Raw genomic sequence first — 27,687 nt, 5'->3', positions numbered from 1 at the left:
CAGTTTTTCAAGACCTATTTAATAATTTCTCAAAGATGTAACCCTCTAAACCATGTGTTTCATGAGAGTCTTTGCAGCAGTTCTAAATGATTGACACACTGAGGCGATCCTGCCCCCTTATCTCAAGAGTCTCCCAGCCCCCAGGTACGAAGCTGAGTCAGCCCCTGGCTTCTATCATGGTCATCATCACATAGCCCACTGGGCAAATATTCTAACATGGTTGAACCTATCTCCATGGTGCAGCAGGCAGTGCGTCAAGCTCATAAAATGATCGAATGCTTAAAACAGCTAAAATGATGGAAGGCAGAGAAGGAAAGGAAGGCAAAATGTCAAGAGAGACAGTAAGTGGGTACTAGTGGTTCAAACCCAGTGCTAGGCCTTGGAGGAGAGATAAGCATGGCTCATGTCCTCCAGAATAAAAATGCCTGGAAGATTCCATCTTTGATAGTCTTCTAGGTAATAGGAAGCCACCAAAGCTTTTTTTTTATTAAGGACTGATATGTTTACATCTAGTGTGGGATGCCTCAAAGGAGGTCAAGACTGAGAATATAGTGAGAAGACATCTCAAAACTCTGAAAGGGAAGTGGGGGGGGGCTTGAACCAGGGTGAGAAAGAGAAGATGCGAATGAGAGGATGCATACAGCACCATAGTATGCTGAGCTGGCTCACCTCACAGGAACAAATTGTGCATCACTTTCCAAACCCATGCTCAGTGATATCGCATTGGTAACTTGAAATCAGTCATGATGGGGGCATTTACACTAAAGAAATTGGCAAATGCTACAAATCAGAGGGCTTTCCCTTCCCTCTCCCCATAAAAGCTGGTGTTTAAGCATTTACACACACCACTGAATAAAGGGTTTGAAAACCAGGTGGATTTGGGAGGTAAAGTAGAGAGAAGAGTCCAGGATAACCCCATGATGTTTCTAGTCTGGATTTTAGAATGGATACAATTCCATCCTTTGAGATAGAAAACATAGGAGAATAAGCTGGTATGGGGTGGGAGAGGAGAAGGTTAGCTCAGTCAAAGACATTTTGGTTTGTGGGATCGGATAACCCAAAGAATGTGGTTTGTGGATAGTGACATTCTGTGTCTGAAGCTTGGGAAACAGCTCTGTGCTGCAGAGAGAAGTTGTATTTAAAGCCATGGGTGTGAGCAGGTAGAGTAAAAAAAGGGGGGTGGGGTTGGCTGAGGGCATAGAATAAGCTTAGAACTCTACAGAACCCAATAGTTTAGAGACTTGCAGAAGAGATGACTGGCAAGGAGAGTGGGGAAAGTTTAAGGGGCAAAAGGAAAGAAGGAGTGATCATCCAGGAGACAATGAAAGAGGAAACTTCAACCAGTAGGGATAGTGTCACTGTCAAATACTACAGACCCCAAAGAAGCCTCTGAGTTTGGCATCAAATATATCACTGGTCACCCTAACTAGAATAGATTCTGCAGAATGTGTGGATGTGGAAAAGAGAAATAACGCCCCCTCGATATCTGTTTAATCTGGTGATGATGTACCATTGTAACAGTCAAGATGTAACTAAGAAGAAACTAACTACACTAGGTACCTCAAAGAAAGGAAATGTAACACAAAGAATCAGTTACTCAAGTGATGGAGAATGCGAAGCTAAGCAGCAAATGGCAAGGCAGGGGGCCACTACAACCCCAGGGCTGGAGGGATAAAAGAAGGAGACACGGTCTCCACAGCCCAGGAGGTGGGACCACATAGTAGACGTGGAACTTTGGCAGCCATCCTCTGCAAGGGGGCTCAGCAGAGGCAGAAGACGTGTGCCAGAAGCTAGAGCTACAGAAGAGGAGAGGTAGTCACTGATAGTGAGATTGCCCAAGGTAGAGAAAGACACAGGGAAACACTTAGGTTTCTCTCTTCCTCTCACTCTTGTCTTCCACCACTGCCTCCCCTTCCTCACCATAAGCAAGTTGGCAAGACATCTGGAGGACGTAGTTTCCCACCATACAGAGCTAAGTAACAGAAGGGTAGAAATAGATCGGACACCAAACAGGCAAATGAATGACACTATCATTTAACACATTTCATCACATCTGGGATGCCATCAATTATAAGACTCATCCTGATTTAAGAGATGTTATTATTTTTCAAAAGCCATCTTAGAATTGATGAAATATGGTATACCTGCAGAGACAGTATCAGATGGTACAATGCTTCACAGCCTATCTATTGCTCCAGGCATGTGGGGTTTTCTTTGCATGAGACTGTCGTCGAATCCCAAGTCTACAGAATCACACACCGACCACTTAGAAGGAGCACAGAGCTGCCAGGTGTGCTTCTCTGCAGGTTCCCAGTTGATCTCCCTCCCCCCAGCCCACCTGGTACATCATGGCCAGCCACATTTTCATGTTCATTATACCACCCTGGACAGAAATCAAATTTATTTTATTCCTTGATGTCCTACCACATTCTATAATGGATTTCAGTCTTTTGTACAGAAATGCATGGTGTGCCTCAAAAGAAAAGTAATCACTGAGGCAGAGGAAGGAGAAATACAGACAACAGAAAGGTAAAGCTAAAAATGAATGAGCACACAAAACTCACCTCACACCTCCTGACAAGGGCTAGTGGTGGGCACATACACCTTGTGGCTGATAAGCCCTCCCAAGAGTGGCCAGCAATATTCTTGGTGTTTGATGACTGCAGAGACATAGGAGACATCACAATGCGGCAAATGTTCTGGTGGCTGTACCCCTGCCAAGGGGCAACAATGTATCCAGACCACAAATCAAGCAGGAGCAGGGATTTCTTCTGACTGGCCTCCTGTGTGAGAGTTGGCCTCTAGTTTCTCCTTTTGAAGGAGAGCAAGCAGCCTGGCACCCTGGCTAAGCCTTGTGTTGCTGAGCTCTGACTTCATCTGCAGTGTGGATCAATATCAAACAGGGGGGCCTCACAGCTGCTTTCACACAGGCAGTAACTCAGCAGGAAAAGAGAATCAGAAAAACAAGGACAAGTGCTTGTCTTTGATGAGTTTGACACAAGGGATCGCCTGGTGATTCTGAGACTGTGAGTGCCCAAGAAAGTTTCCTGCACTAGCCTAGCCCCTCCAGCTCAAGACCATGGGATTTCTATTCTGCCCAGGCCTTCCAAGAGCAGCTTGTGGCAAACAGGCTGGTCTTAGCTTGTGCCCAAACTAGCACATGTCCTCTACTGACTTAGGGCCATCAGCTGACATCATTTCCCCTCTCTGAAACCGTTTCAAACCTCAAACCCTCATTACCCCTGTAAAGTCCCCCATGCTCCAAGGCCATCTCATTAAATCACTCCATTCATTCCTTTGTCTATTCAGCCAGTCAATAATTAGTTACCAGATGCCGGGATGCCAGTATGAATTAAGACATGAGCCTTGCACCTTCACATAGCTCATTATTTAATAAACCAATCAGGCTTCCCAGATAAAAAAAAAGTAAAGATTACATAAACTCTATTTGAGGCATATACAGGTTAGAGTTGAGGCAAAATTATAAAAGGAGAAAGATGAAACTTCATTTTAAGAAGACATAGAGAAGGTTAGTGTTGAGAGGATACTTGATCTGTCTGCACCAGTTGGGATCTGGATGTAGGCTGTGGGTAGGGAGAAGATGAGGGCATCCCAGATCCTGCTGGGAGAGTAAGTGGTGCTGCCTGGAGGGGTGAAACACCTGATTTCTTCCTGAGCTCGAAGTGTCAGGTGTGGCAGAGATGAGGCTGGAGAGCTCATCTCTGGGCAGCCCCAGAAGCATGAATGGCCCCTGCTCAGAGCAGGCATCACCTGCTGTCATCACCTCTGCCAATCCTGACTCCAGCCTCATTCAATGTCTGTGTTGCCCTCCTGTACAGCATCATCATTTAATATTTTAATCTGTCAGCTTGCTAGTTTCTGCATCAAAACTTAAATCGTCTGAGGGCAAAAAACCTGTCTTTCAAATTGGCGACACTCATTGCAGCTTTCTATGCTCTAAGCAGCCTGCTAAGCCCAGAAAGAGGGGAGGACGCGTTACGGATGAAGCAGACACAGCCTTGGTAAAGTTAAGTTTGGGGAAAGTGATATTCCAGTCTAATTGGTTTGTGAGGGTGAGGCAAAAGGATGCATACCAGAAAAAAATAAATTATGTATTTTTTTAATTAAGGTATTTTTTTTTAATTAAGATATTTTTGCTTTTCAGGGAATTCTATTACTGGTGAATGACAATCAGCATTGTGCTCAAAGTTTTTGTCATGTAAATTCTGCATTTATCCAACACCTTTAACCTGTCAGAGCCACTGACAATACTCTTTAGAGGGTTTTCTTTCTGTTTTCTTCATGGTTATTGCTTTTCACCTGAAAACAGGAAAAAAGAGAGTCTGTTCCAAACAGGACATCCCTTTAGTAGACCTCTGTGTTTCAATTTCAAAACCAATACTTTCACAGTAAACTAGAACAAAATTTCCTTTGGAGAACAGGATGTGAGCAACAATGCCTTCTCTGTTTTCCATCGACCCAAGCCCAGCAGGGGTGACTAACAAGACAATCACCATGCTGGGCCACTGAGAAAGGTGGTGGCCTCTCTGTCAAGCCCTAGTCTTCTCTTCTGAGGTACTCACATCTGCAGAGGAGGAGAATATAAGAGAAGGCACAGTCCTGCCTTCAATGAGTACAAAGTAGAGTTAGAGAAAATGAGTAATACACAATAAATACAGAACAAAATATGAGAACATGTTACCAAGTGGGAGGCTGAATACCGAAGCAACATGACCAGCATAGGCTCTGAACTCTGGGTTCACGTCCTAATACCACTACTTATGGACTTTCTGAAGCTCTCTGAGACTCAGTTTCCATAAGTGGAAAATAGGGAAGTCAGGAGACCCGACTCACAGAGTCATGACAAGGGAAATCTCAGGTAGTCTGATGCATGAGAAATCTCCAGGAGAGGCTGGCTCCCGGTGAGTGCTCATCAAGTGTTAGCTGTAGGGAGGCTGAATGCAACTTAACGAAGATGTGTAACTATCCTCAGGGTCCTGCCACCCCCTGTCACTGCACATCTCTCCAGCCTTTGGGTCTAACCCTCTCCAGGGGCTCCATCTTTGTTCCAGAGCTCCCTCCATGCATGCTGCCCACCCCAGAGGCTGTGATTCCCCAGGAAATGTCCCCTATCCATCCTTTCTCTCTCGGAGCATAGAGACCACTGTAGCTAATGTCAAGGTCAGGAACAAAAGGAATCCCGGAGAAAATGCAAGCCATCAGCTAGTGAGAGGCACATCTGAGATGAGAAGGGCCTAGCTCTAGATGACTTCGGAGAGGGACTCAGCTGAATCCACAGAAGTCCCTGTGCACTGGAGTCCTGATCCACTAGGTAAGAAGTATAACCATCCTGAAGTCATTTTATCTCTGACACATCAGCATTGACCATGATAAATACTCTAGCCAGTTTGGTGGAGCCCAATCCACTGGACTACAAACATAAATGATGTCATTTTTGTCCCTACCATGATCCAGTCAGGAAGCTGAATGCCATGTGGAGACCATGTACAGGACCTTGTCAGTAGCCAATAGCAGCCCATGAACCCGGCCTGAAGAAACCTCCAGATGATCCCAACCCCCAGTTATTCAAGGCAACAGAAATCGTAGAGCAGGGATAAACTATAACCCCATGTCTAAATGCCTGAGCCACAGGACCTGTGAGCATAATCAAATGGTCACTGTTACGCTAAGTTGCGCAAGGGTTTGTTAGGCAGCAATGGATAACCTAAACACCAGCCTCTTGTATGCCAGGTTTTTATATCCTCAGGCTTACTGCATCTTTACAACAGCCTCTTGAGCTAGAGTTTAATATACCCATTTTAGAGATGAGAAATCTGAGTCACAGAGGAGGTATGCAATTTATCCAACATCCTGTAGCTTCTCAGTGGCATTGTGAGGATTCATATACTACTCACACACAATGCACGGGTCAGCCACCCAGAATTAAGAGAACTTTTCAAATAAATCAGATGTTATACTTCAGTGACTGGAATTGCCATGTATATATATACACACACATATATATATATACATATATATGTATATATGTATATATATATACATATATATATACATATATGTATATATATATACATATATATATACATATATGTATATATTGCCATGTATACATGTATGTGTATATATGTGTGCATATATAGCAACATATATTCTATATTTAATATATATGTTATATATTCTAACACTGTCCTCACTGAAATAAAGTTATTTGGCTGTCAAAAAAGTAAAAGATACTAAATCCTATCCACGTAAGCTGGGCCATGTGTCTAAGCTAATGGACTAATTCACATCAAACTGCTCAGCTGACAATGGCTCAGTGCACTAAGTCTCTTAGAGAAACGCAGAATTTGTATCAATCAGATTTTTCATTGTTTTACCTGAAATACCTGAAATGCCATAGTAATTTAGACCTATGCACAAGCTATGGTGGATATAGGGGAAGGATTTTTAGTTCTGCCAGCCGTTCCACACCATCAAAGGAAGTGGTGAAGACAGAGGTATGTGCTTTGCAAATCCACTTATAGGTGCTCTGAGAAAATACTGAAAATAGACACTCGAGAAATCTGGCTGTGATCAGAGGTGCCAGATGTTCCCCCAGACACTTGGATTATGTAGGCTGCAGGCACTCAACTTAATTCAAGTCATTTCACCTCCAAAGGGTGGGTGACTGCCATACCCCAGATCTTGGGAAAAGAGCTAGGGCAACTCTGCCCTCAAGGAGCCTTCAGAGTCCTGAGCCCAGAGGAAAAATCACCACCACTGCCAGGCTCAGTGCCTGCCCCAGCTGCAGAACACAGCACAGCTTATTCTAACAAAGTCGCCTAGCCCCAGATGGATGTGAAGACAAGTTTTAGTGCTGCACACAAGCGCCGAGAGTTCAATGACTATACAGTATTCTCCAAATGCCCCACAAAACCTCACAGCTGGCCAGCAAGTCTGACTGGATGCCCAAAAGAATCCCAGAATTGACAGCCTGAAATAGATTTACTGTATAGGTAGATGCAGAAGAGTGTCAAGTACTCTACTACAAAATATTTTCTCTTAGGAAACAACAGGGGCCAACTTGAGGATGGAGGGTTGGAGGGGGATGGAGATCAAGCAACTACCTATCAGGTACTCTGCTTATTACTCGGGTGACGAGACAATTTATACACCAAACCCCTGTGACACGCAATTTACCCATATAACAAACCCAACATGTTCCCCCTGAACCCAAAATAAAAGTTAGAAGGGGAAAAAAGCCAACACACACACACACACACACACACACACAGCCCTTCTCTTGTTTGTTCCCTCTTCATTTGAGCTCCATCAAAATCAGGCCCCAAGGCAAGGATTTGAGCAAAGGTGTGTAGGAGGTGATCTCAGGAAATACCAGTAGGGGAGTGGAGAAGTGACTCAGGGAGGGAAGAAAGCCAGTAAAGGCTAGAAGCAAGTTACCAGTGTGGGCAAAACTGGAGCTTAATCCTCTTGGAGATGTCCGGACACTGGGTAAAATACCTCAGTCATCCTCCCACCTGACGGAGAGGGAAGGGGGAGTTGGAATGCTGCTCCATCAATGCCTGTCAGTCATTGGTAAGGACAGTTCCCAAAGGCATTAATTGCCTCTGACTACTGACCTGCCACACTTGGCAAGCACAGAGGGGTCTAGGGGCCAGGGAGAGACCACAGGTGCTGCTGGAAGTCAGGCCTACCTGCATAAAAAATGCATGAGCAGAGGGCATACAGGCATGGCACTGACAGCTACAACCACCCTCTATGCCTGCAAATACCCTCTTCCCTAAAGGTTTGGGGGAACATATCGGGTTTGTTACATGAGTAAATTGCATGTCACAGGGGTTTGGTGTACAGATTGTTTTGTCACCCAGGTAATAAACAGAGTACCCAACAGGTAGTTTCTCAATCCTGTAGGGGAGAGGATCTGTGTGGGCATAGAGGGTGGTTTTACCAGATATGCCCTGCCCATATGATAGAGACTATCTAGTCTCTATTCAACCTGCACCTTATTGAGCCTGATGAAAGGCATTTCTTAGAAGGTATCAAGGCCAGCTCTGAGGTCGAACCCAAAGCTCACATTCACTCTGGGGAGGAAGCCCCAAATTCTAAGCCACTATTAGCAGGTCCCACCTAACTCAACAACCATTCTACTCCTCCAGTTCAGCACAGTGGGGTAGCGGGTAGGGCTGACCCTTCCCCATTCTGAGCTGGCTATGGGTAGAATATGGGGCCGTTTCAGACCTGATTTTGTGACCACCCTTGGTGAAGGGAGGTCTGTTTCTGAACCTCCTGGTAAAAACAAACATAAGCCCAGTACCCACAAAACCATTGCATCCTGGGGCTCCCTGAGAATAACCCCGACCTTAATCACTGCCTAGGAATGACATGTTGGGACCTTAATATAATCTATTTAGAGTATTTTCTACTTGGAAGGTGAGACGACGGTGAAATGGGAAACGAACAGGTAGCAAAGGCCTGAATTTATCCGGAAATGGCAAAGAGATGCAAGAACACCATGCCCTAGGCGTCCGTTTTGCTCCCGCAATTTTTTGTTAGACATACTTTTGTCTGGCTGTCATAGGTATTTCATAAAATCTCTGGTTTTTACTGACAGGACTTTACCTTTCCTAAGCTCAACCATTTCAGTAAATCAGGATAAAAATTCCCCACAAAGTTAGAAAAGATTCCACATTCACAATAGCAAAGACTTGGAACCAACCCAAATGTCCAACAATGATAGACTGGATTAAGAAAATGTGGCACATATACACCATGGAATACTATGCAGCCATAAAAAATGATGAGTTCATGTCCTTTGTAGGGACATGGATGAAATTGGAAATCATCATTCTCAGTAAACTATCGCAAGAACAAAAAACCAAACACCGCATATTCTTACTCATAGGTGGGAATTGAACAATGGGAACACATGAACACAGGAAGGGGAACATCACACTTCGGGGACTGTTGTGGGGTGGGGGGAGGGGGGAGGGATAGCATTGGGAGATATACCTAATGCTGGATGACGAGTTGGTGGGTGCAGCGCACCAGCATGGCACATGTATACATATGTAACTAACCTGCACATTGTGCACATGTACCATAAAACCTAAAGTATAATAATAATAAAAAAAAAGTAAAAAAAAAAAAAAAAAAAAAAGAAAAGATTCCACATTCTAAAAAATTCCCAAGAAACCAATGTAGGGGGCAAAAAAACAAAGCAGTCTCGGAGAAGGAAGCATTTTAGTAAGTCAAGTCAGAAGAGTGGACATGAGGACACTCCTCTCCCTCCCAAGCTCTTCTTTTTATTGCACAAGCTGGGTCTGTGCAGGAGCTTGCAGAGAAGCTGTTTTTAAAATTCATAGCCCATCATCCATTATAATTGAAAATATGGTGACACATAAGGGATGATGTTGATTTTAGAATCAGAATGTCAACCAGGTCTTCTCATTTCAGAAATACATACATCCCTTAGTGCCCTGAAGTTACTGTTGGGCTAAAATTTTTATAAACTCAACTCCAAGTCAAATATTACAGAACTACCAAATGTCACTGAATGACTTATTAAGGGGCTATACCATTCCCCATTAAATCAAAATATTAAAATGCATTTTAATCTCAAAGTTGCTGAAACTCTCTTAGGCAATCCAGCCTCTCTGTTAGAAGCACTTCAAGCTTATGTGAGGAGGGGGAAAAAGAAACAGGCACCTAGGGATTAAAACAAAAACAAAAAACAAAAACAAAATAAAAACCCTCACCTCTTTAAATTATCCATGAGAAAACCAAGGAATAATTTTTATCCAAGAGAATAGCATTTTATCTCTGAAATATCAGTATTGACCTTAATAAACACTCTAGCCAGTTTGCTGGAGTCTAATCCACTGTACTATAAACATCAAATGATGTTATTTTTGCTCCCTACCATGATTTGTCAAGCTCCTCTTTCCCAAAGGGTGGCAGCTGCCTTAAAGATATTCCAGCCCAATTCCATAGCTTTTCATTTCTTTTTTGTTAAGAAGACTTAGTCCAGTTCACTTTTAAACTTCAATCTTATATCTGATCCAAAGGTCATTGTCTCTGGACCCAGTGTGGTCTCACCGCACACCCCCTAACAGTGCTCCTGTGTCAGGTAGAGAAGCAGGCAATGGGAAAGACCACGGGATGTCCCCATGTTTAACTGGCAAAGCAGTGATCCTCCTTTTGCTTGGTCTAAATGATGTTCTCGCACATGATCTATGGGCTCCCCAAGTGGTCTTCCAGCATCCCCCACCAGGAAGACCCTATTCTCCAGAAGAACTCCTTGTGAAATCCTGGCCTCTTTCAGTTGACCACCAGCTGGTGACATTTTCCTCTTTTCCCCAAAAAGGTCTTTAGAAAGACCAATTTACTGTTTTATAAGTTGTCTACCCTTTAAGGCAATTTCGGCCTGTAAGCACATATGAGATACTTCTTGGGTACCTCTTAGAACCAGGAAATGATGAGTGCATGTGTGGTGGAGGGGTGATCCAGGCACCTCTCTGCCTGAATGGCCCTCAGCATACCATCTAGAGCCCCACAGTTCTCTTCCCTATACCAGTGGCATTAAAGTGAGTCAGCTGGATATTCTTTGTGCAGCTTTGATAAACCCTGAGCTTTCCAGGAATACGACCATCCTATAAATTGAGGCCAAAGAATGCTTTGTCTTATTCAAAATAGTGCCAGAAGTCTTTCAGCATTTAAAAAAGTCACATCGCCACAATATGTCCATGATACCTGAATCACCAATATAACACACACAGATCTGTTTGCATCTGTAGCTGTTGAATTCACAGTGATTCACGTGGTGTTGCTGCTGAACTGACAACAAGCATCTAATTCACTACTTCCTTTTGTATGGTTGGGCCCAAGCATTTGTTGAAATACATATCATTTTATTATACATTATTTAGCTTCTAATTTCTTTGTATTCAGTGAAGACATTATATTGATTTTTTAAATTATATAAATGCATAACAGTATCGTAAATTTCATTTCAGAAATAATAATGGGGGCACTACAAAATACGTGTTGTTAAAAGGGACCATTGGTTCTGATGGGGTTGAAAGTTCACGATTCTTTATGTTTATTTCCGTTATCCACCCTGAAACTTTAGTAAAATCCTGTTTGGTCCAAGTTCAAGCCTTGATATCTAAAGGGAAATGTTATTTCCACTAGAGCCAGAGTTACAGAAAAAATGGTCTATTCTATCTCGGCTCAACCTCAGCCCACATAGGGAGTGGCAGCATTATTTAGAGAAAAACCTCTACCCCTAGAAGAAAGGGAATTTCAAGGAGAGAATCAGGGCTGTTAGCAACCTAGCTCTCATCCATGTTCCTGGGGACTCTCCCTCAGAAGGTGACCCTCTCAACACCAGCCTCAAAAGCTCGGGATTTTGGTTTGGTTGAGGGAGATGGTATTTCCCCATGTAGAGTGCCAAAGCTTTATCACTCAGAACCAAACCAGCCTATCCTTATGGATTCCCATAAGGGAATCCCAGCAAAAAGTAAATTTTCTGTCTTCAGAGAGACTCCCGTTTGTTCATTTTGTGGACTGCATACACAACCTGGAAATCTCAGCACAGCCAAAAGTTGGCCCCTCTTCCTGCTGCCCTGCCTCCCTAGCTGTGGGCTCAGAACTCCACAGGCCCCATCACATTCAGCATCCCACTTTAATTGAAGACAAAGCTTTTCCAATTAAAAACTTCATTCTTTTTTTTTCTTATTTTATTTTATTTTACTTTAAGTTCCACGATACATGTGCAGAACGTGCAGGTTTGTTACATCAGTAGATATGTGCCATGGTGTTTTGCTGCACCTGTCAACCCATCACCACATGCATTAGCTGTTTGTCCTGTTGCTGTCCCTCACCTTCCCCCACCAACAGGCCCCAGTCTGACACCTCCACATCTAATCCAACACCACGAGATTCAGTCCATCCTTCCCCGTAAAAACTTCATTCTTGCCTCTACGCACACATGCATCTGATATCACAAATTGAAAATTGTTTTTAATGACCTATTTGGAAAATGGAGCATGCTTTATCCACTTAAAACTTGTACAGTCTAGGGTTTAAGGGAATGCTGATGGGAGCAAGGAGGACCCAAGGAATGACATGGGAAAGTGTCAGATCCACTTGCAGCAGCCGACGGTTACAACCAAATTCTCATCAGTGCGTGACAGAAGATATTCTCCCACAGTGTTTGGTATCCAATGCTATGGAGCAAAGTGAGGGCTTATGTCTATGCTACTTCACTGACGGCAAAGGTAATTTACATTAATTATCCAGGAAGGGTGCACACTCTGGAAATTGCCGCAGAGGCTCATGACCCTGGGCTATCTAGCTTCTGCTCCCCAGCCATAACTTATACCCAAAAGGCCCCTAACCCCAGCTGGGCTCTATCTCCCCATCTTGAATGTATCAGCTCATGCCAGCAATAACCAGTAGGGCCCTGCCTGGGATGTTGACCTCTCCTAAACCTCCTGCTCTGCCAGCCCTGATGTGTGTGTACAGAGGAGATGAACACTGGGGATCCCAGGGAATGAAGGAGAAAGATTAGACAAGGAAAACTCCACACACCAGCCTTACATTCCCCCACAAGGCAAAGAACTGGGTTCCAGGGAGCTCCATCCATCATTCATCCACCTACTTCATCCATAGCGTTAGACCGAGTCTGAGAACCTGGGAAGAAGGAACGCAGTCTAGTGAGGCGCAGATAGGTGAGCAATGACAATGCAATCGAGTAGTGCCACTGTGGAGTTCTATATGGGAGCCAGGTAATGAAGGGAGGGGAGTGCCCCAGGGGATTCCCAGAAATGCTGACAGCGTTGGGGAGGGCTGCCAGGCTGCCAGGCAGGACAAAGCATAGGAGGAGACAGAGCAGTGTGCACAGCAGACAGAACACAGGAAAACTCCAGGCAGAAAACTGGGTCGTCCTGCAGATGGGGCTGAAGTGAGAGGAGCAAGTGTGGAGAGGGTTCCCTCATTTGCTCACTCCGACACTGGGCTAGGTGCTGGGCTGTGCTCACACAGAGCTTCAATTCTAGCCCAGGAACAGGTAGGCACCAACTAAGGGCCTTTTAAGACAAGCCAAGGAATGTGGACTGTATCATGAAAGTGGTGAAGTCACATGAGGAATTTTGAGCAGGAGTGACTGTGTGTGTGTATCTGGAAGATCCACCAAGGGCTATGTAGAACTGGATGAAAGAGAGATCAGTCCACAAGCTAGTGGAAAATATGAGTAAAAGCATTGTACTAAAGACAGAGGACTTGCTATGAGCCACCACTTCAAAGCAAGTCACCTCATTCACACTTCCAATCAAATGGCCTCCTATATAAGAACAGGTGACTTGTTTTGAAGTGGCAGCTCATAGCAAGCCCTTTGTCTTTAGCAAGGTGGGCTGGTTCTGATCAATAAAAGTAACAATTTTTTTCTTTGCTTTTTTTTTTTCTTGAGATGGAGTCGCTCTGTCACCCAAGCTGGAGTGCAATGGTGCTATCTTGGCTCACTGCAACCTCTGCCTCCCAGATTCAAGTGATTCTCCTGCCTCACCCTCCTGAGTAGCTGGGATTACAGGCACCCACCACCATGCCCAAAAAGTAGCAATATTTTCTAAAGATGCTTTTGCTCACATTTTCCATTGAATTGAGAAAACACAAATTGTAAAGCTAGGGCGATGATGATTCTCTCCATTTTGGGTAGTATTTTAAGGAGTGGCTTCCAGGGAGCAGCCAAACCCTACCTTCAAAAGCAGTCCTTGATGCTACCAAGGACAAGAAGAGAAAGATCCTGGAGGGGTGAGGGCAAGATAAGGGAAGAGTGAGACAAGAGGAGTGCTATAGGCTAATGTGATGATTCTGTTTGTTCTCTTCTGTTGCTGTGGCCATTGGGACAAAGTAGTAGTGGAATATTTAAAAAGCAAAACTGAAGGAAAAGCTACAGTTTTAAGAAAAGATTCTTGGCTGGTCCCTGACTTGAGTTCCTTCTTCCTAGGAAGACTGGAATTTAATTTCTGGAAGATTGGCATGGAAAGGAGGCAGGAGTTGTTAAAAAAGGAAAAAAAAAATGCAAGTGCAAAAAAAATGCTTTCTTTATGACTTCTAATTAAAATCACAGTAAATTACTAAAAACTCTTAAATATAATTCTAACATTAATAATTAAGCAAGATACAGCCATCTTGACATTTCTGATGATAGCACAACAAAGTCAAAATAATTGGCTTTCTTTTGGGAGAAACAACAACAACAAAAATAAATCTAGGAAGGTGAAATCGGGATCTTAGCTATGACATTCTTTTTACTTCCATTGTGAGTAATTTTAGCTTTCTTTCCTACTCCAAATGATGGTCCATTCTCCCACAAATAAAAGCATCATAGAAAAAAGAAAACTCTTAAAATATCATGAACTGAAAAGTGAATATTTTTTCTCACTCTCCAGCATCTTTGTGAGTTTCCTGAATGATAACATTTTGGTTCTTGGCTTTAAGTCCTGATTATTAATTCCTGTAAGGCACTACTTAGAGGAGAGAAGCTAGGGCAATTTGCAGCAAAGAGATGTGCACCAAGAAGTATTGGCAGAGTACAATGTGGTGAGATTCTAGGACTGTGGGCTTAAACTGTCCTTGCATGTTGGCTGGGAGGACCAGATTAGGTAATTTTCTAACTGCAGAGTCAGGGAGAAGAATCCAAACACTCCAAAATGTTTTTTCTACACTAGATTTCATGCCTTATCATTAATGATTCATTCCTTTGGGTTAGCCACTGCCCTTGGTAGGTTTGGAACCATCAGCTACAAGGCAGGCTGTTATCTGAGATGCACTCCATTTCAAAGAAGACTGGTTCGTGGAATATAGTGTGACACTGCCCCTAGGAGAGTGCTTGTGCACTTGAGAACTTTAAGGAGCAGAAAGAGTTGGAAAAATGAACATTCAGAACCTCAAGTCACCAAACACATATTCAATGAAACTAAGGAAATGTTTGTAGTCTCTGCCTTGAGTCTTCTAGTTCTTATAATGCAAGACTGCTTCCATCCTTTTCCTCTCTCTGGGTGCATAGTTACCTCCAGGAAACCTGAGCAATAATGGTAAGTGCATGGCCTCATAAAAGATGGGGCACTCCTAGTGACACACTACAGCAGAAGACCCAGATTCTCACTCAGGAAACTTTCCTTGAAAAACAGGCTTTTAGGCAGGACAGAGAATGAAGTCTTCTTCTGGCTGATCCTTGCCCTCCATCTCAGAAGGTGAGGGAGCAGCAGCCTCTGCCCCTCACCAAGGCAGGTCTGAGGAGGGACCCCAGCTGAGGAAGATTAATGCCCATCCCTACCTCCCTGCAGATCCTTGTTTCTCCTCCCAGTAGCATCCCAAGGTCTTGTTCAAGAGCTGCAGTCTGACCTGAGCCTCCAGATGATCAAGTGAAGAGGGTAGAGGTGGAGTAGCAGCAAGACCAAGGGACGATGGCCCTCTGGTTGTTGAATGGGGCACTAAGGTCTAGCCACCCATACCCACTTGGACATTCCCTGTCTACCACCAAACCCAGAGTTGCTGGGGTGCATTTTATTAAACAAAACAGAATTTTCCTTACAGCATCTGGCCTAAGCTTCAGGCAGAAGCGTCTCCAGCTTCAGGCATGAAGTGACATGCTAAGGGTTTCTTGGCAGCATGACAGAGAAAGCATGGATATGTACCCATGTTCTCAAGCCATATAAATCTGGATAGACTGTACTGCTGCAGAGGAAATCATAAATCATACATCCTAAGGGCAGAATTTCAGTATTTTTGAAGGGTTTCATTTCTCCTCCCTTCCAACTTTGATATATGTACTTACTTAACAAGGGTCTAGGGAGGGTTAATTGAATTAATATATGTAAAGTGCTTTTAGTTTGAAGAGAATGTGCAATATAAATGGAAGTGTCACTAAAAAGGTTAATCTAATTTACATCCAACACTTTCAGTTCATAGTGTTAATGAACTATATCCTTTTAGAGAGTGATTAATTTATAGAAATGTGATTATTTTTCTTAATGCTATATATGGGTCAGCTTTTCCTATTACTATAACTAACTTTATAGGAGAATTCAGCATTTTATAAATTAAAATAATAAATCAAACACCCCCTATAATGGTTATATTTCATTAATTACAAGGAGACATGCATTAGATTAACATTTATCTGTTTTAATTAATTTGCTGCAATGCAGTTATCCACGCAAATTGGAAAACGACACATCAACTTGACATAATATTAACAGTTTTGACTGGTTCTTCCTGAAAATTTATGGGCCTGCAACTGCTGCATTTTTTGTGTAACCATAGTGACTACCAGCTGTGTGACACATACAGGCTATACATCAAAGAACTGAGAAGAGACTCACACTAAATTCAAACTTCTCCTGAAAATATAATTAACTAAATTAATAAGACAGTATAAAGAAAGTATAAAACTCTACATCTCAAATTTTGTTTTGGGGTTTGAGTCTCGAAGATTTCTTAAATATGATCACCTTGTGTTTGTAAGCGCTTTATCCTTTCAAAAGGCATGCAGAGCCACTTCCATTTGAATACTTAGAACTTTCTTGGGTAGAGGAGGTGCCATTGTGTCCTTTCTGCATGTGATAAAGACTCACACCCAGAGGGGCTGAGTGATTTGCCCTGAACCTCACAACTCATCAGTGGATCTAGGTCAAGGTCACATGAGTCCAAGACCACGACCTTTCTTTGATACTCCACAGTGATTTTCTAGTCAGACTTGATTAAGACTCCAAAGTTTTACCTAACTATATAATACAGCAGACGTCATAGAAATGCAAAGTGGCTGAAGTCACAAAAATGATGTCTTTTTTTTTAACTGGCAATTTTCACATGACAATTTGACGCAGTGATTCCGTAGAAATAAGTCAAATGTTAGCCAATTAAGCATTCTCAGAAGCAATGAGAAAAACACTGACAGCCTTTCTGAGTGAGAATTCCACTGGTAGCTGCCGGCCTGACTGTTTAATACATTTCAAGGTGGTTAATGTTCTCTTGACGCATGTGCAGAAGCGAGTATTTTAAACCGCTACGGAGCAAATGCTGCAAGTTGGTTTGGGAAGATAGTCAAATAACTAAAAGAGAAAGGCCTGATGGGCAGCTCCTCCCCATGACCAAAGGAAGGAAGCGGTGCTGACGGGAGAAGGTACGTGGGCATAGAGCCCTGCAGGATTTGCAGCCAGCATGGGCAGCAGCGCCCTAGCACCAGTCACTCCCTCAACACTCAGCATTCACTCTGGGCCTTGGACAGTGCTGGGCAACAGTCATACAGAGGTGAGCAGGGCACTTCCCCCTCCAAGGGCTCACAGGCACCCTGGGAGACAGGTGGCAATGGGAGCTTTGACAGAGGAAATAAAGGACTGGTGGGTGAAAGACAGAGGAGCACAGCCCTCACCTGGAAGTAGCACTTAGTTGGCAGAGGCAGTAGAGTTTGCTGGAGTGGTTCTCAGTCTTGCCTGGGCACCAGAAATACTGGAGAGCTTCACATAGATTCCCAGGTGCTGTCCCTGAGCAATTACAACAAAATCTCTGGGATGGGTTCTGGGCATTGGTGTTATTTTAAATCTCTCTCAAGTGGCTCCACTGTGCATCCAGGGCTGGATAAAAGGGGGGACTCTGGAACTAGACTTTCTAGATTTAAATCCCAGTTCTACTGTTTTACTACTTGGGTAAACTGGATAAGTAGCTTAACCTTCCTTGCCTCAGTTTCCTCATCTGTGAAATGGGGATAATAAGAGTGCACATCTCACTTGGTGGTTAGGAAGGCTGAATGAGTTAATATCTATAAAGCACTCAGAATAGTGCTTGGTGCATAGTAAGTTCTTGAAAGATGAAAGCATTAACTATTTGGAAATTTCTAGAAAGCTCACTGACAGGAGAGAAGGCCAGATGGGCAAAATCAGTAGATTTTTATGCCAGGCTGGGGAGTTTGGGATCTATTTTGGGAGGTCTGGGGGCTTCCCTGGACAGGTTTGTCAGAAGGGGTATGGCTGCCTGTTCTAAGAAGGAGGTTTGGGTTGTAAGGATGAAGGCAGAAGTTCTCTGAAGATACCTCCAGTCCTGGCCTTTGCTCTGTGAATGCCTGAGCCCCTAACTGAGGTTATGGTCGGGATGAGAGAGGTTGGAGGTGGGTGGCTTTTGTGCACCCACCCTAAAACTGAGACGAGCTGATTTCCTCTGGGATGGGAACCGTTAGCCTGTTCCAGCTCCCATCCCCAGATGGTGATAGCACCCCTGGGGAAGTGACTACAGAATGTGGCATGAATATTAGCTTCTAGATGCTGGTGGTATAGTCTGTTGCCTGTGGAAGTAGACACCCCAGGATCTCAAGGCACCATGCTGTTTGGACAATGGGCATCACAAGCAGTAATAACCTGTGAGGGAGGGAAATCTGAGGCAATTCCAGAGTGTTAAGCTATTCTTAAAAACCTTACAGACCTTAGGTTTTTAAGAATAACCTAGGTGGAGGGTGAAAGATAGAATTCATGACGAAGATGGAGTTTCTCGGGGGCCTGGTGGGACTGGCATACATGCTGCCACCTTGACAGCAGCGTAATGGGAGGGTTGGAAAGGGGGTCAAAATTAGAGTCTAGTGCTTTCATTTACACAAGATGCTAAACAAGGCAGAAGCCATGGGAATTGAGGAGAGGTTCTAGATGGTGATGATAGAATCAACCAGACATGAGAAAGGATGGGTTGTGATATTTGTGGAGAGACAAGCATGCTGGAGGACTCTTGGGGGCTCTGGCTTGGGTGAATATATGGATGATGTACCTTTCACCCAGAGGCCACAGCAGAAGCAGTAGATTCTTGGAGGAAAAATGAGAGCTTGGTTTGGGACATATGGGGCTGCGGCATCCTAAGGGAAACAGATACTGAGTGAGCCTTGGGTGGGGTAGGACGCTCAAAGTGAGCTAGGGAAAAAAAGTATTGATCAGGGACATCTCTGGCCAATCTCTGGGGAGGACTGATATGAGTAGAGGGTCTTGAGCTGGAGACAACAAGATCCTGAGTAAGTATTGGAGATAGGTTGCTTGTCCTTAGAGTTAGAAAACTGCTCAGTAGCGAAAGAAATGGGCCTCAAGCGGCCATGGTCCAAGATGTCACCTAGCTCACTACACTGGCTCCCTGGTGCTGGATTGCAATCAACTGCACACAGTCTGACCCCTTGTCCTGATTCTTGATCTGCTGCTATAAGCCCTGTAATGTGCATTTACCAATGTGTAAGAGGGGTATCTGAGAACAATACAATGGCCATATATAAAATCCTGCCGTGACAGTGGAAGAAAAGGCAGCCTGATCAACAATCTGGTATCTGCTACTCCTATATGATCTCCTCCCGCCCTTGCCATGCACACCTCTCAACATCCCCTTCTTATCCACTTTGGTATCTAGCCATCTAATATGTTTAAAAGTATGTATCCTGGCCTAAAACGGAGTCAGAAGAGGGCAATATTTAACCCAAATGAATAACTGTATCAGGAGAACTGTCGGTACAAAGGCCAGCCAGCTGGGATAGTCTTTCTGGTGCAAGAGACCCCTCCAAACACATCTGGGACTATACAGTGCAGATGGCTGCCTCCTCTGCTTGAGGCCAAGCATGACAGGAGGTGAGGAGGGCTTCAAGCTGTCTTGATGAGAAGAAACAGGTATTGCTCACTTGGAGAAGTGAGTCAGAGAGTGAGGCTTTCAGGGAAACTGACTCTTTCAGCAATTTTGAAGTAAAATCCAAACAAATGTTCTTGGACAGCAAGGCAATGCCTTCCAGGGCAGCAGAGCCTCTCTGACCTCACTCAGAGCCTTCCTCAAGCAGACATCACATCATTCTGAATAGGTAAGCCTGTGTGAAGAGGGGAAGCCATGCCTACCAGTGTATTCTGAGTTTGTAACCCCAGTTTCACCACCTCTGAGCTCTGAGACTTTGGGCAAGTTGCCTCACTTCTCAGTGACTCAGTTTTCTCCTCTGTAAAAATGAGATTGTAGATTTACCTCCTTCATAGGGTTGGTACGAGGATCAAACCAACTGACATATGTGAAGTGCTTCAAGATAGTGCTTGGCACATAGTATGCACTCAATAAACATTCACTGTTTTATTCGCTCTGGAATCTGTGTGCAGAAATAATATTTGACCTGGCTGAGCTCCCTTTTCACTCGTGCCTGTGTGCCAATCACTCTTACCACCTTGTATTTACCTGTCCAGTGCAAACCCCTGCCCCTGACATATGCTTACCCAATGCCTACCCACCCATCAACATCCCTTTTACTTTCTCCATAAATCTTTCTTGACCTCTATTCTTGCCAACTTCTTCCTCTCCTGCAAGGCTTCTGGGGGTCTGTGATGCACAATCTACCATTTTCCCATAAGTCACCAAGTTCTGCAATAGTTTGTGGGATGTGTGATGTGCAGTGTTTGCCCTAGACAGAGTGTGAACTCTGATAATTGGAACATGCTTTTATCTTTTTGTTCCCCTCACAGAGAATAACAGGAGGCTGAGAAATAGTAATTGGCCGAAAAGGCTAGAGAACAGGACCTAGTGCATGTCTGGAAGGGCTGACTCTCATTCTAACCATTCTCCTCTGACCAGTACTCCCTCTGGCCTCCTGCCTGTTTCTTTCCCAAACCTCAGAGCATGATCCTTTGTCCTACACGGTGCCAGGATCTTCAGCTCAGTGCTCTTCCCCAGCTCAGGCCTCCCCATGGTCTATCCTCAAAACCTGTCTTTCCCAGGGAACCATTTCCACAGGGTCCAATTAGTGGTGGGTTAGATAACAGCTAATAAAACAATAATCTGTTTCAAGCTGTTATTTGAGTATCATAGCTTCAGTTACCCCATTCCATATAAACATGTATTATCACAAAGCTTGTCAATACCTTAAACAAAAAAGTATGCCTTTCTGTTTTCTCGGGTAGCAGGGCTTGGAGGAAAGTATGAACTGGGCAGGGGATCTTTCCTTACAACCCAGATCATACCACATAAGCTCTCCCTCCAGAGACCAGAACCTCCCACACCTCTGGCATTAGCACATAGAGACAGGCTTGTTTATTTACTTAGATAGCAAATATTGCTGACCTTTACTCTGAGCTGGCCCTGCACTAAGTGCCAGGGCTTTTGAGATGAATGAGATGGAGCCCTGGCTTCAAAGACATCCATAGACTAGTGAAAAAAAGCGTGTCTTTTTACAAACAAGTCAAGCCAAATGCATGTGTATGCATGTGCATTTACATTTATATATGATATTTACACACAGGTGCACATCCACACAAGGAGAGAGAGGCAGAGACAGACTGAGAAGCAGAGAAATAGAGATAACAGTTTGAGCTGAGAAAAGATATGAACAAAGCTATTGGATTTCTAAGAGATCAGAAAAAAAAATTCACTAAATCTCAGACACTAAACTAACTGTTCAAGTGATCAATAATTAGTCATTGTATATTTAGTGCCTTTTACATGCCCCAAACTGGGCTAAGTGCTCTCTAAGCACTATCCTGACAACCATTTTACAAGGTAGATCTCTGTATCCCAATTTTAGAGATGAGGAAACTGAGGCTCAAATGGGCTAACTAACTTGTCCAAGATCATCTAACTAGGAAGTAGTAGGGCCAGGTTTGGAACTCAAGTTTTTCTGGCCATACGCCCAAATTTTACTTTATAGAGGAGAGGCGAAAACATGTAAATTGTCTATGTCAAGAAATGACAGCACTAGGGATTACAAACAGGTGTGTTCACCAAGCAAATCACTGCATACTGCTCATCTCATATCTTGAGGCCAGGTTCTAGAGATACCAGGAGAGTCAGAATGAGCCTCTAGCACTGGTCTTTGAGCCCAGAGGACTAGAGTCAGACAAGGAAACACAGGCATGCAGGAAAGAGAGGCATGTCACTCAAAAGTAACCAGCCTGGAAAGGTTCCTTATGGAAGGCCAAATCTTGATTAACAGTGGAAATTGGGCTGAGGAAGGTGACCTATTAGCCTGATGCCCAGAGAGTCCAAGAGAGGTAAAGGGCACATTCCGGTCCAAGAACCACAGGCGTTTCAGGATGGCAGCAGGTCAGAGTACACTTTCTGATGCATTGCTGGGGGCTTTTTGGCATTTGTGCTTCAGTTGGAAAAGTGACTCTGTTATACCACTAGAAGACACCTGCTACTTACCCAAAGATGACTTAGAACAATCCACCATAAAAATTCCACACTACCTTTGCCCCTGGCAGTGTGCAATCTGGAATATTCAAGGATGGTTTTTGAATCTGTGGGAGAGAGAATGAGGTGACTGCTCTAAGCAAGAACATTGGTCTCCATGGTGAGAGCAAGGTCCGTTTCCCTCACCTCATCTGCATGCCCTTTTAAACAGCCTTAGACACTCATACTGTGCTCTTCTGTGGGCAGGACCACAAGGGCTCCTGGGTAACTCAGAGATACAAACAGCTCAGCTTCCTTGCAGTCCCTAGACCTGCTTTCAAAACCACTGGGAAGACTATCTGACAAATAGGGGGCACTGGGTATAGTGACCTTTTTATTCTCATCCCAGTGCCACACCTTCTAGCTGGAGGTCTTGGCAAGTCATTTACCCTCTCATAGAATTTGTTTCTTCATCTGTGAAATGGGCTAACACTGGCACTGCACATGTTGTAAGAATTAGAGATTGCCCATGTAATGGGATTAGCAACAGTGCCTGTGACATACTAAAGAGGGACTCCATACACTGAAATTACTACAATTACACCACACTGTTGTTATAATTCTGCTCCATCCTCCTCCTTACCTATTACCACATGCTGCTTTTGTAAACCTTGTCTCTGTACTCCCATCTCCTTTGCCTTTGTCTCTATCACAGTCAGTACTATACTTTGGACAAATTCTCTCTGCTGTCACTCTCTTAAAATTTTCACATAAAAATCTTGTCTCTCCAACTAAAACAGAAGCTCTTCAAAGCTCTTCAAAGAAAGGTAGGCGTGGGAGGGGTGGAGGGTGGCCTTCTGCTACTGGCTCAGAAACTTCCAGAGCACTGAGCCAGGCTCTTAGCACACAAGGCGGGCACTACAACAATTGATGGTCTATACTTGAGTATTGTTCCAAATGACCCCTATGCCTAGATGTTGGGAACTTAAGAAGGACTGTGTACCAAGTCCTTGAGGTCTTGGGACCACTGACATTTTGCCATATTTAGCACAAACTTTGAGGTGTTGTCTAGATTGCATTGTCTTCCTTCCCTTGGATAAGACATGTCTTTCTCTGCCTCCAGAAACTCTTTGGGTCCACAACACCTTACCAGCTTTACTCATAGAACATGAGCATGTGATCTGGTCTCTTCATGGAATCCAAGAAGTATTCATCTTTTTTGAATAGCCAAAATATGTAAGGGTGAAGAGAAGGAGTTATAATTGCCTGGCCACTGCATGATTTCTGAAATTGGAAATATGTCTACACTGAAAGTACAGTGATTCTGTGAAAACACTGTACTTTCCCTGACAAAGGTAGTTGTCAGGGATTAACTGCTCGAGTCCCTAAAGCAAGAAGCAAGAAGCAAGAAGCACAAAGGCAGAACAAGCTGTGCACCACAGACACAACATCTTACACAAGCCTGAAGCTGGGAGCACATGCTTCCAGACAGTTGTTTGGAGGGTGCATTCAACTCTGTCAGAAAGCTTGACTCCAGACTCCCAGTGTTTTTCTACACATGAATACAGAATTGTATGAAAGAAGAATCTGTTTTTTTGTTCAATCTTCACATGCCTTCCTGATTTTTTATTTTTTTTTTCTTGTGATGGGAATAACAATGGTATGAACCTTAAAAATGGCAAAGTCAGAGGCAGGGTGCATTATATATAAAACACACAGCTTTATTATTTCAAACATTCTTTAGAGATCATATGATTTGGAAACATAAAATGCAAGTGCATTGTAATAAGGAAAGTCAGTCCTGTAAATACGAACTAAAGTGTCATAATAAATGTCTCTGTTGTAATCAAATATTACACATTTATCTTGAAAAAAAAAAAAATCAGCAGCAAACAGAGCTCTTTGCAGCCCCCCAGTGGTTGGAAGAGGAAAGAAGCGAAAACAAGGAGAATTCGGACAGTTAACTCTCAATCTGCAGGGCCAATAAACTTTTTACCCTGGAAAGACAAACGTCTAGTTGTTTGTTTATTTGTTTGTTTGTTTGTTTTTGAGATGGAGTTTCATTCTTGTTGCCCAGGCTGGAGTGTAATGGCACGATCTCGGCTCATTGAAACCTCTGCCTCCCGGGTTCAAGTGATTCTCCTGCCTCAGCCTCCCGAGTAGCTGGGATTACAGGCACGTGTCACCACACCCAGTTAATTTTGCTTTTTTTTTTTTTTTTAGTAGAGACGGGGTTTCTCCATGTTGGTCAGGCTGGTCTCGAACTCCTAACCTCAGGCGATCCGCCCGCCTCAGCCTCCCAAAGTGCTGGGATTACAGGCATGAGCCACCGTGCCTGACCTGACAAATGCCTAGTTTTAACCAAAAAATGAATATGTTCTAAGTCGGATGTTGGTTAAAATGCACATAATTATCCACATAAAGTGAATCATTGAAAGCCTGGGGTTTTTTTTTTTTCCTTTTTTATCTCTCTCCTCTTTCTCGCTTACCTCTATGAAGCTTCCCATTCTGACCTGAGAACTCAGCCGTGCATTATTACTACTCACACCAGATCCTCTTCCCAAATGATTTCTTCCCTGTTCTGCACTTGCTGTGTGCTCCTCATCCTCCTTCAAACTCCCGTTTGCAGACATCTGCTTTTATCAGTTACTGTGCTACAAAGTGATGGGAAATCTCCTGCCCCCCACCCCCCAAAAAAGTAATTTGCCTGTTTAACAAAGTGTCTATATTGGGAATGGAGGGGGAGATGTTTGGAAGTTCATTGTTTTTTATTCTTGTCTTCACCAAAACAACAGTCTCTCAGCTTGATCCCTTCATATCAGCCACTTCTTTACCGCACTCTGAGATATTTTCATAACGAGTTTTCCTCTCATGAAATTTCTCATTTCTAAAAATAGAAACTGCCTGTCAAGGATACACCAAGAAAAAAAAATGCTGAAAAGAAACAGAATGCCTGCTTATAAAATATTTTCAAAACGATGACACCAAAAAATTTAAAAATTACAGATAAACATAATCTCCCATGTTCTTCTCAAATGTATCACTCCTAAGTTATTGGAGGGCCAGTTCCTAAAGCCCAGACAAGGCGAACTGCCTGCCTCCAGCTCTCGCCAACCTCCAAGAGTAATGCAGCCTGATAGGCATTTCCTCCCCTAAGCTGGTGGTCAAGTGTAGCTCAAAGCAAGCGTCCGAATCAGGCTGTCTCTAACAGGGAATCTATTTTCTGACAGGCGCAAACCCCTCCGCCCTCTGATGATTGCCAGGCAGGATTTGGGGACCAAGTACCCCTCATTGTCACCTGGCGGATTTGGCCACAGCCCACAAACCAAACGCAAGCCCTACTTATGAACAGCGCAGAGAATCAACAAGTTATCACTAAGCCGTGCGCCCCAGCTAGAATCTGCCACAGCCTCCCCTGAGCCCATCACTGTTCCCCACCAGCTCTGCTCTTCCCTCGCCTCCCCATCCCCTGCAAGCACGTGACCTCCTGTTTCAGACCCGGCCCCCCACCCCAGAGCTCCCGGCGCTCCCAGGCAGCCGTCAAAGTCCGGGGTTCGCCGGCTTCCAGGCTCGCCTGACAGAGCCAGGCGTTCGCTTGGATCTAGCTTCCTTCCGGGCGGGAGGGGAGGGGAGGTCAAGCTCTTCAAAGGAACAGGGTGGGCAGGGGAGTGGTGCCAGGTTAGGCTCCTCGGTCCTCGGTAGCCAGAGCGGAGTAGGAAAGGCAGCGGGGAGCCTCACATCGCGCGCTTCTTCCGGACCCCGCCGCCTACCCGGAGGGTTCCCCGGGGAGTCAGAGACGCCATGGGGGAGCCTGAGGAGTGTCAGCGGGGCCTTCCCTGGAGCCTACAAGTTTCCACTCCATCCCCGAGCTGGGAGACAAGTCACAGCTCGGCTCCTTCCTTGAAAGCACCGCCGCTGATCCTTCCCCCAGGCAGGAGCAGACACCTGCTTGTCCCCACCGCGCGCCAGCGCCCTGCTCTAGCCGTCCCTGGGCCAGAGCTCGAAACTCACCCACTGCGCTCCCACCCCGGCACAGACATCCCTCAAAGTTGTCCGTACTCCCCAGACCTTGCCTTCTGCTCGGCCCCCGGACCCCGCCCAGGGGTTGAGCTGACGTCCGCGGGTGGACCTCTCTGGTCCGCGGCGCAGGGAACTGACTTCGGGGATCCAGGGCGCACAGAGGCCGGAGAAGCTGCGGCAAGGGAGGGTGGGCAAATCCAGCTTGAACCTAGGTCCTTGCCGCTTTCACCCTCAAGCCTGCCCTGACTCCCTCCTGGGAGAAGAGCAAACTTCCCCAGCACCCACCTTTAGCCGCGAGGAGGCGGCGCTGCCGGCTGTCCCCGCCACCGCCGCTGCCGCTCCCCACGCCCAGCGCCAGCAGGAGAGGCACCCAGCACAGCCGCCCAGGCAGCATCCTCGCAGCAGCCGCCAACGAGCTGCAGCCGCCGCCTACTGTCCGCTCCGGCTCTCGCCTCCCGGTGCCTGCCGCACCGTGGGCCGCCTCGCCGTGCCCGATGGGTGCGCTTCTAGCGCTGCCGCCGCGGCTCTCGGCCTCCGGTTCCCGCAGCTGCGCCGCTAGCTCGCCGGCAGCAGCCGCGCTCACTGGCGCGGACCCGGAGCGGCTCCGGCGCTCACCCCGGGACGGCCCGTGACGTCACGGAGGGAGGGAGGTGGCTCGTGCATATTCATGAACTCGGGCACCGGCGCCGGGTTCCGCGCTCCCCGCCCCAAGGCCCCGACCCCCAACTTTCCTCAGCCATCTCCACGCTCCGGGACCCTGTCCAGGTCCTCCTGCCCAGTCGGGACCGGGCCCCCAGAGGACCCTGGTGGGCGGCTCCGGAGAGCCCTCCAGCCCCGCACCTCCACTCCGATTCTCCGAAAAGCTGCCGCAAGGGATGGAGGGCTCCCCCAAAAAGTGGCCACCCGAGGCCTAAGGGTCATCTGGGGTGGCGTGAGGGACCCTGACCTGCCATGCCCTTTGAACTGATATATGGGCGGAGAGGACTGACAGGCGTCGCTAAGGGTCTTGCCCTTGGCTGGGTCTCTGGGCGTTCTACGTCGACTGGTCTGGGGAGGGCGCCAGGCGCACACTAGAGCAGCACCTAGTGGTGCTAGGGGTTGTCGGGCAGAGTAGATAGACTTGGACCTGGATGGCAATGGCCGGGCTCCGCGTCATCTCCGAGAAGTAGGGGCAGCCGCGGCTCTTAGAGGCTGATAGAACAGCTAGATCAGAAAACTTGGGGTGCTGGGCCTGCTGAGGCTGCAGTGGCGGGGGCGGGGTGTCAAACTTAAAATTCCCTGCGGTATGGTGCCATGCGAGAAGTTGCCACCTTTATGTTGTCACTCCGCATCTCTAAGAACAGGCTACTTGACCTCACGCCTTGTAAAATCTCGTGCCATGGAGTATTGTCAGTTCCCTGAGTGCAGGAGCCAGTGCACATCTTTGCATCCTCAACCATCACTAGGCCGTGAAAGAATTACAAAGGTACTCAAAAAAAAAAAACAAAA

General features: G+C 45.4%; 1 protein-coding gene across 1 annotated transcript in view; it reads right to left on the bottom strand.

Annotated features, from left to right (window-relative positions):
* The window catches only part of CLSTN2 (calsyntenin 2), a 639,444-nt gene extending 612,664 nt beyond the window's left edge, over window positions 1–26,780 (bottom strand). The window contains exon 1 of the mRNA XM_054480135.2: window positions 26,485–26,780. Within this exon, the coding sequence (XP_054336110.1) occupies window positions 26,485–26,593 (109 nt within the window). The 5' untranslated portion in view covers window positions 26,594–26,780. The remainder of the gene's footprint in view (window positions 1–26,484) is intronic.
* Between the last annotated feature and the right edge of the window lie 907 nt (window positions 26,781–27,687).

The sequence above is a fragment of the Pongo pygmaeus genome, chromosome 2 (genome assembly GCF_028885625.2).
Source record: "Pongo pygmaeus isolate AG05252 chromosome 2, NHGRI_mPonPyg2-v2.0_pri, whole genome shotgun sequence".
Classification (NCBI taxonomy): domain Eukaryota; kingdom Metazoa; phylum Chordata; class Mammalia; order Primates; family Hominidae; genus Pongo; species Pongo pygmaeus.
The sequence above is the reverse complement of the archived record's forward strand: the minus strand, read 5'-3'. Positions and strand labels throughout refer to the sequence as shown.